Raw genomic sequence first — 10181 nt, 5'->3', positions numbered from 1 at the left:
CTTACCAAGAAACAGTAGGAGATGAATAGGCAGTATGAAAACAACTGAAGGGCAAGCAGAAGGATGGCATAAAGTAAAAGGCAAAGTAAAGGGATTAGAAGAAAGACTCATAGAGGAGAAGCAAATAAAGAATAACTTGATAAATTATTATGGACTATTTAAGAGTGGTAAAAAAGCCTATCTCCTAACCAAAGCTAAATCACCTTTGAGAAATTCAATACTGTTCCCTATAAGGGCAGCTGGGATAGGAGCAAATGCTACATTTTCAAGGACTAGCTTGGGAGGTGTGTGGGAAGCCTTGCAAACAAAAGTAGCTTAAGAAGTATAGCTTATTAGCATCTGTACACTTCAAGCTCTTGACAAGTCCTAGACAGATAAAAATCTCACCAGAATTTGGAAGTGGAAAGTTTCCAAACATGCTAGAAATATTCCAGTTGGATATATTAGAAGAAGGACATGGAACTGTTGGAGCAGTCCAGAGGTCCAGAGGAGGGCTACAAAAATGATCCAAGGGCTGGAGCACCTCTTCTATGAGGACAGGCTGAGGGAGTTGGGGTTGTTCAGCCTGGAGAAGGGAAGGCTGCAGGCAGACCTGATTGCGGCCTTTCAATACCTAAAGGGGGCCTACAGAAAAGACGGAGAAAATCTTTTTAGTAGGGCCAGCTGTGACAGGACAAGGGGTAATGGCTTTAAACTAAACCAGGGTAGGTTTAGACTAGATCTAAGGAAGAAATTCTTTACAATGAGGGTGGTAAAAAACACTGGAACAGGTAGCCCAGGGAGGTAGTGGAGGCCCCATCCCTGGGAACATTCAAGGCCAGGTTGGACGGGGCTCTGAGCAACCTGATCTGGTTAGCGGTGTCCCTGCTCACTGCAGGGGGGGTTGGGCTAGATGACCTCTAGGGGTCCCTTCCAACCCAAAACATTCTATGATTCTATGATATTAGTCTAAGTAGGTCCTGTCAGACATCTAAAGTGTATTCACAGAAATACAAGAACAGTATAGCTTACCTCTAAACAAACTTAATTAAAAGAAAGCATTGGAATTTTGACAAATATCCTCCCCCCCCGCCCCCCATGGAGAGAGAAGTCTGCCACAAACACCTGAAATTTACACCTTCTTTTAAGTCTTAAAAGAAGCATTTTTTTTCTAATAACAGTATTTTAAATTTTAATTCATTACTATTACATAGCTTTATAGGAAATATTTTGTTTTCAAATAGCGTTGTCCTACAATGTCCTCTGGGTTAATTTTAAAGCTTCCTACCTAACCCTCATGGCCTATAGTGTGAAATTCTAAGTGTGAAATCTTTTGACTATAAGCTAACAGATTTTAAATTTTAGCAGGTAAATATTCTAATACAAATGTATAGCTTTGTCAGGTTCTTGACCCATACTGTATCAATTGCCTGAGCCCTAACCTTGAGGCAAATATAAGCATCAGTCAGCATGAGCCAGGCAAGAACGAAAACTACTTGTTGCTCTATTTTTAAAGTATGCTCTTTCATAGAAAAGAGCACTTACATAAGAAAAGTATAAGAAAAGAGACCTGAGAATATCTCTCTCAGTCACCATAAAAATGTACACAAAGACAGTTTGATTAACAAACAAGTACATTGGTATTTTTCATATTGAGAGGATATTTTCACGAGATGTGGAGCTTATGTCACATCCTTTGTGGATAATGTTGCTCATTTTGTAGACAGTGTTTGTAAATACTCACTGTGTTAAGTCTTGTTAATGCTACTTGATTTAAGAGACATATTACTCTGCTGATAAAGAGCAATTAAACTCCTTTACACAGCATGTGAGCTGCAACAGCAACAATTCCCAAGCTACAGCACTGCTCCTAACACAGGCATCTACAATGAAACAGAGGAAGTGGTGGCTCGAAAAGTAAATTATATGGCTATACTTAGTGTAAATGTTCCTGCTTGATAGAGGACCAATGGAAAGGAAAGGAAAGGATATTGCAAAAGAAGAACTGAAGATCTTAAAAACTTGTTTCGTCCTTTGAGCACACAGAAACTGAAAACCTGCTTCCTTTGGTTTGATTCTGCCTATGCTCAGTGAATCAGGACTTCCTTTTTGTGATAAAGGATGTATGCAAGATGTGTATGACTCCACATTCATTCCTCTTACTAACTGAAACAATCCACTAGGCCCCCAATTTGGCTCACTGATCAAAAAAAATCATATGCATGGCTTAATATCTATACCCTTTGAGAGGTATATAAAAAAAGTTATGTAGACCAGAAGGACTGGCTAGTAGGGGAAATAAAAGAATTATTGTGCGATCTTGCACTATTTGTACATGCATTTATTCGTCTGCTAATGCCTTGAAATTATTTTAAGTAATACCTTTGGGCAGTGTGTGAAAATACAGTACTCTGGACAATATGATTCTGCACTTGAAAAAGCAAAGCAGGATCAAGCTATTCCAGACCAAATAAAAAAATTGTCCAATAGCCTATGAAACAAGTCAATGAACTAAGAGGCACAGAAAAACAAAGAACAGTGATCCAGCTGGTGATAGGAGAGTGAACAAACTGTATTATCTACTTTGGTGATGGTGATTTGAAGACAGAAAGATGTCTGTATATGAAGTGCTGAGGACAAGCTGGCAAATATGGGTAGTGTGGAGATAGAAAAGTCTTTTCATTTAAATGTCTATAACAAATTATTTTTGCTGTGTTCTGAAACTAAGCAGGAGAATTAAAAGATTTCTAAGGTAGAATAAAATTTCCTCCTTTCCTGATAGCAATGACAGACCATAATCACAACTGGCTAAAATCCCACGGAAACTGACTTACCTATCCTTCTTTCAAAATAAAGATAGGAAACACTTTTCTTTACTGAACAGAAAATTAAACCAGAAGCCTTCAGCAAAAAAGAAGCCATAGAAAGGACTGGAGCAGCAGCAGAGATCTGATTACTGCCCCTGTGCCACCCCTCCCTGCCTCACTTTGTTCCAATGCAAATGTAGAGGAACAGGTATTTTTAGCACTACTATACAACTCCGCAACAGAGATTCAAAAAAACCACAAAGTTGCAAGAAAGCCAGGCAGTCAACCAGTGAAACTCTTGGGTATGGATGGCAGCCCTGTGGATAGCACACTGACAGCTAATGGTTAAAAAAAAATTCTACCAATAGTCACTGCATATTAAGGCTTCCATTACTGTCTGAAATGTTTTCAGCTATGCTCACAAATTAATGAACTTGAAGTTACCATATTCAATCTTTAAGTAGATCCAGGCTTCTTAATACTCTGGTTTTGGGTTGGAGGTTTTTTTTTTTGTATAATAAGTAGAAATAGGAAAAGAAATCTGGAAAAAAAAGGCTCATAAAATCTTCCAATGAGATTAAGCAGCTAACATCCTTTATGAAAATTAGCAAATATCCAAAGTTGTAATGACAATCTCACAAGTTCTAAATCTTCTAAAATTAAGTGCAAGTAAGAACATAAGCAAAGATCCTTGAAAACTTACTAATGTGTTTTCTCCAGTGGAGCTGTTCCAGAGTCGCATCCGATCATCTGTACCAATGGTCAACAGATGAAGTCCATCATTTGTATAGCATAAACCATTAACTCTCCCATTGTGAGCAGTATTCGCTATCAGGAAAAAAGAGCTGGTTCAGATTTCTACAGCAGAATTACAATTTTGTACACACATTTTTATTTCAATGTATAGTACTGAAAGTGCTGTTTAAATGGTAACACATCAGTAAATTAATAATTGAACTCTTGGTTTATAAAAGCATCTGGCTGGTGGCCAGTCACCAGCAGTGCTCCTCAGGGCTCAATTCTAGGTTCTGTTCCTTGTATTTATCAGTGATCTGGATGCAGGAGCTGAATGCACCATTAGCAAGTTTGCTGATGATACCAAACTGGGAGGTGCTGTTGGCTCAAGGGACAAGAGGCCTTGCAGAGGGATCTAGACAGACTGCAGCACAGGGCCACGATAAATGGCAAGAACAAATGTCAGACCCTGCACCTGAGACAGAGTATTGAGGCACAAGCATAAACTGGGAGAGGAGTGGCTGGAGAGCAGCCCTGCAGAAAGGGACCTGGGGGTGCTGGGCGACAGCAGGCCCAACAGGAGTCAGCAGTGTGCCCTGGCAGCCCAGAGGGCAAACCCCATCCTGGGGGCACCAGACACAGCATAAGCAGCCGGTCAAAAGAGGCGACTGTCCCGCTGTATTCAGCGTTGGTGTGGCCCCACCTTGGGCACTGTGTGCAGTTCTGGGCCCCACGATTTAAGAGTGATGTTAAGGTGCCTGAATGCATCCAGAGGAGGGCAACGCAGCCGGCGAAAGGGCGGGAAGGCCTGTCCTGTGAGGAGCGGCTGGGGGCCGCGCTGGGCTGCGCGCCGCTCCCCGGCCCCCGCCGCCTCGTGAGGAACGACCTCCTTGCTCTTGCTGCTTCCTGAGGAGGGGAAGAGGAGAGGGAGGCGATGAGCTCTTCTCCCTGGTACCCAGTGCCAAGATGCATGGGAATGGTTCCAAGCTTCAGCAGGGGAGGTTCAGACTGGACATGAGGAAGCATTTCTTTACCAAGAGGGTGGTCAAACCCTGGAACAGGCTTCCTAGAGAGGTGGTCCCAAGAGGCCCCAAGCCTGTCAGTGTTTAAGAGGCATTTGGACAATGCCCTTAACCTGCTTTGGCTTTTGGTCAGCCCTGAATTGGTCAGGCAGTTGGACTAGATGATCGTTGTAGGCCCATTCCAAGTGAAACAGCCTGTTCTATCTATATTGATTACAGAGTGCTATAAATGAATTCCATTGAGTTCAGCCTGCAATACTGCACATTCTTAAGTATGTTAAAGTAGCTAATGTCCAGCTCAGTGCTACCACAGCAAACCTAATTATGGTGCCCATAAATTAACTCACTGAAAAATGGCTAAGGTCTGCATTATACTGCAGTACGTGACTTAAACATACTTCTTGGGTAAAAAGTGTTGTCTGTTTTTCAAAGATTTTATATTTAAAAAAAACGTTAGCTGCATTTAGGTTAGTTCAGCTGTATTTCAATATATTTAATATCCTAGTCTACCAGATTGCCATTAAATTATCAAAAAATCATCTTGAACCTGTCAGACAGAGAAATAAAGTTTAAAAGAAAGTTGTGTTTGAACAAGACAACATGTCATTCAAAGGAATGTGTAAAATGGCACTAATTATCTTGGGAGTTACATGGAATTTTTTTTGTAAAAGAAAATTTGTCCAAACTTTTCTTCTTTCAGAAGTCTTAGATTTCTTTATAGCATTTTCGTCTCAGTAATTTCTTGAATTTCAATGAAATTTAAAGCTGTCAAAACCAAGCATCTATATTACATTACAATTTACACAGCAGAGAGCATGGTTATTAAAACAGATACTTACTGCTACTTTATATCCTCTTAACTGCACATTTTTGAAAATCAGTTTGACTTTACAAGAGATTTGGATGTATTTTTCTGCACGCAATTTAAGTTGTACACAACAAGTCAGACTGACTTGTAGCTTTTATCACTATGATTCATGGTACGCAAATCCCTTTGTTCAGAGCCATGATACACAGTTTCTGCTTTGTGATTCAATTCCAAAAACTATGTATTTCTACCTCAGAGGAGCGACTGTTCAAGTACTTTTTTGGCCTGCCAAAATTAAATCTCTACTGTCCAGAATTGACCAAAATTCATGAACTATAATTTAAAGTTTAGAAGCTTCCCTTTAATTTAGAGTTGTTTTTCTTTGTTAGGTAAGGAAATGAGACCTGAAGATACATTAAAATGTTGATGTTGTAACTAATAGCAACTGATACAAGGCACCATTAACGCATTTGACTGTACTGAAATGAGCTTCTTGTAAATTTAGCTTCTTGTAAAATGAAATATAATCAGAAATTTATACTCTCCTGTATACTTTATGCAGTATAAAAGGAATATAATTGATTTTATGGCACCGTGTATGAGAAAATGTTCTAGAGGCTTCTATTGGAAGAAAGATTCATTTAAACAGGAAAAGGAATGCGCTTTTGTGGGTTTTGTTTGTGTTGTCTTTGTTTTTAAAGGAGGGTAATTAACTACTGAAACAGCTTATGAAGTATGAAGTGATTGCTGTTTATATGAAACCTAATCTACATCAGGAATGAATTCTTCTGCCCATAAAATGGATGGCAAAATTTCCCACTACAAGGGGAAAAACATTTAGAATAGATACAATATTGTTATCAAGGGGATCTCTCTAAACAAGATCCCCAACCACAAACACTGTCTCTATAAAAGAAGTAACAGAATAAAATTCAATAGCCTGTGTTACGTAGTAGGTAACAACTGGGTTATCACTACTCTTATTGTTGGTCTTAGTATTCAACACACTTATGAAATATAAGAACGCTTCCAGTTACATATGGATTACCACCAGTTATGTTCTGTATTACCTGCCTCAGAAGATGCTTTGGACTTTTCTCCATTGTGCTGATCAAGCGTAGTCAGACATCCAGATGCTCTCCTCACATCCCATAATTTTACTCTACTGTCAGCACTAAGAAAACCAGATTTGCATACATTAAGAAAATTGTGCACACCCTGGTTCAAGAACTGTCTTTAGCCAACCCACCTGGCACTCACCCTGGTCCAGCAACTATTCTAAACTACTCATCATGCAGTCACATTCAAGTCAACAGAATTCCATGAAAAGATTAAGACTGTCTTCAGACATTCATTTACGTGAATTAATAAATATAGCCGGTACATTACAAGCAGCTAAGTTAAAAGTGAATCTTTGTATTGTAGACAACAAACTTGCCTCTGTCTACAAGATAACACCCTTGCACACATACAGACACCAGGAATAAACTTGCTAATTCTTCTGTTGACTAAACTGTAGCTACAGACTCCGGCATTGCCTGCAATGGTTGGGAACTCAGGCTCTTGCTATCGCAGATCTACAGTATGACAGGTACACAGCTACATACATGCAGGCTGGATAGGTCTATATGCTCTGTTGTCTTACGGTGCCATGGTGGAGAAACACTGCAAGCTTGCTTCTGTAGCAACTCATTGGCTTTGTCTACATTACCAGGGTGGCATAAGGAGGGAAAGACCAAGGTTCAGGCTGCTGTGATTCATTCTGATTCCCAGGCTGCACGCTCACGCTTTGCTCACACTTCACCAGCAACAAAAGCTATGATAACTATTCATACTAGGTACACGCTTAGATAGCAACATTGCATTGCACGGCACCTTCATGTGCAGCTTGCTTTGGACATTACAGTAGTACACTTCTGTGTGCACCACAAGACTCACAGGGAGAGATAGGAGAAAAGACTGCTTCCCATGCACTAAGTCACCAGTGTAGATGTGTTTACTGAAACTATTTGGACAGTTCCCAGGAAATAACTACTTTTGGAGGAAAAAAACAAAAACATAAATCACTTTTCACCCCAGCTAAACAAAACCAACTGCATCTCTTTGACCTACAGCTGGAAGATATACCCAATCAAACTGCTTCTTAGATAAGCAGTCTTCTAGCTGAAGTACTACAGGCTTTTTCCTGTGTGTTCTCATGCTAGATCAGTGCATTAATATTGGGAATATATATAGTATACATACTGACCAAAGCAAAGCCAACTGTTATTCCTTATCAGTTCTGCATCTGACAAAGCTAATGACTAATTTGTTCTTTTGTGCTCCCCTCCACTACAGATTGATTCCATTAACTTCTGAGTGGTATTCCAACGGAATATGCTGACAATACATTACTTTGCTACAAACAAATATTCTAAGACCATAAACAGTGGTAACACTGAGGTTTGAGCTGACTATAACATGAGCAACAAACTGCAGGTAGTTCATTGAAATATTCTTAGCAAAGGTGTAGAAAGAGCTTCCTTATTTATAAAAGCCTACAGTTGTCCATTTTTGATGATGCAGCTTCTATTGGCTAATCTTTTCTAACCAGTCTCAAGTTATAAACCAGACATTCCTCTCTGCAGTTCAAAAGAAAAAACATGGCAATCACGAAACTGAGAACTGTCACTTTATAATTAAAAGCTAACATATGCAAAAATTAGAGGGAAGCCAAGAGGAAAAGAAAAAAAAAGGTCCAGGAATATCAACATACAATCCATACTCACTGAATTACTGCAGCTGGGAAGTTATTACCTGTCAGTTAAGCTGCCTGCATTATGCTCTTTGACATAATTGAGCATGATTAACCTGGATGGCACTTGATTTAAACATGTTTTATTTTGTTATGAAACAGATTAGCAATGCACACGCTAAAAAAAGAGTAAGAACTAAGTATGTCTATAATGGTCTATCATTTTCCCATACCTTTAAAAGCAATTACTGTGTCAAAATTCTGTACACTTTTCCTATAAAATAAACATTACTTGGATAGCTTTTCAGGCTTAGTTTTTCTAGGCAAGATCTATAAAACTGTGGAGAGGTTAAAGTAAATGATGAAGATTAACTTTAATAGTGTGTTTGAATTGCAAAAAACATGCATAATGAATATCTAACATTCTAGTGACATCTCTACCTTGCTGTTGCCAGAATATATTCATGACGTGGGGACCAAGACACCGCCAGTATTTCTTGCCTGTGACCTAAAAATTATATGATAAGGCTTATATGATTTTCTAGGAAAAAATACATACCATTTTATGTAAATAACTAAAAGCAAAAGCAAATACTTAGTTCTATAGGATCCACCAATCCAGAACAATAATCTAAACCGTAATAGGAATTTTGTGAAAATGTATTATTTTGGGCTAGACATTATTTCTTCTCTTTCTCCCTCTTACTCGAGCGGGATTGCAATGAGCTGAAAGTGATACGTAGTACTACATATGTATAACTTTTGATAAAGAGAGTTTTACTTATGCAAAACACATTATAGCACAGTCACAGCTACTGAGTTTACTTTACGTACTGTTATTAAATTTTGTGTTAGCACTGGTGTTCTCACATGCAGAAGAAACTTTCCATTTGGTTTTCTTCAAATCATTTAAAAATGTTTAATAAAGTGTATTTACCTTGTGTACTCTAAAATTAAAACTTTATTCAGCTTATCATCAAATACTCTTGTGCTGAATTTGGGGTATTTTTCCCCTAATTAGGCCCGAAATATTAGTATCTAAAGATAAGTGTCGTCTTAACAATGTCATACCCAGTGCAGCTTAGTGGCAAGTTATACATATATATATATATGCACACACAGTTTAAAACTTGAAAAGTTTTAAACTGCTAGACAAATACAGACATTAGGAAGTGTAAGGTGTCCTAAACTGAAAGACTGCAATCACGCTTCATGTAATAACAGACACACATAGCTGAAACATAAACTAAGTTATACAAACACAGTTGTGCTAATGCAGTTTAGAGCTGTGTGAACGTTGTCTCCGTTAGATCTTCTAGTACTTGATTTTCCATTACCTGAAGTAATCAAAGGCCTATGATGCCCAGGAAAACAGAAAAAATCTCCATAATACAGGTACTATGGGACACACTTGGAAGGCTCAGGGCAGGCCCATTTATTTGGATCCATTAAATAAGTTACAGCCAAGCATTTAGCTCCATTTCAGCTACTAGAGTTAGCCTCTGTGAAAAATATTGATACCTATTTTCAAGATACTATTGAGTCCTTCAAGTTCTGTAAAGAATTACTAGATTACGTTTAGTGGAAGACATAATCTGCTTCCATGTGTTCATCTGATCATAGAATCACTTTGGTTGGAAAAGACCTTTGAGATCGAGTCCAACCTTTAACCTAACCCTGCCATCCCACCACTAAACCATGTCCCTAAGCACCTCATCTATCCTTCTTTTAAATCCCTCCAAGGATGGGGACTCGACCACCTCCCTGGGCAGCCCATTCCAGAGCCTGACAACCCTTTCGGGGAAGAAGTTTTTCCTAATGTCTAGCCTAAACCTGCCCTGGCACAGCTTCAAACCATTCCCCCTTGTCCTATCATCTGTTACCAGGGAGAAGAGGCCGACCCCCACCTCCCTACAGCCTCCTGTCAGGCAGCTGTAGAGGGCGATAAGGTCTCCCCTCAGCCTCCTCTTCTTCAGACTAAACAACCCCAGTTCCCTCAGCTGCTCCTCGTATGACTTGTGCTCCAGACCCCTCCCCAGCTTGGTTGCTCTCCTCTGGACATGTTCCAGCAATGCAACATCTTTCTTGTAGTGAGG

The 10181-nt window shown here is 39.3% G+C and overlaps 1 protein-coding gene across 5 annotated transcripts in view; it reads right to left on the bottom strand.

Annotated features, from left to right (window-relative positions):
• ERCC8 (ERCC excision repair 8, CSA ubiquitin ligase complex subunit) overlaps nt 1-10181 on the bottom strand; it is a 41575-nt gene that overhangs the window by 23709 nt on the left and 7685 nt on the right. For all 5 annotated transcript variants that reach the window (XR_004842322.1, XR_004842321.1, XR_004842324.1 and 2 more), the window contains exons 6-8: nt 8527-8593; nt 6422-6525; nt 3490-3614 (exon numbers count right to left, since the gene is read on the bottom strand). Coding sequence is in view for 1 of the 5 variants with exons in the window: in XM_009641131.2 (XP_009639426.1) it covers nt 3490-3614; nt 6422-6525; nt 8527-8593 (296 nt within the window). In the remaining 4 variants the exon portion in view is untranslated. The remainder of the gene's footprint in view (nt 1-3489; nt 3615-6421; nt 6526-8526; nt 8594-10181) is intronic.

Source organism: Egretta garzetta, unplaced genomic scaffold, assembly GCF_000687185.1.
Source record: "Egretta garzetta isolate BGI_Z169 unplaced genomic scaffold, ASM68718v1 scaffold136, whole genome shotgun sequence".
In the NCBI taxonomy this organism is placed as follows: Eukaryota; Metazoa; Chordata; class Aves; order Pelecaniformes; family Ardeidae; genus Egretta; species Egretta garzetta.
The sequence above is the reverse complement of the archived record's forward strand: the minus strand, read 5'-3'. Positions and strand labels throughout refer to the sequence as shown.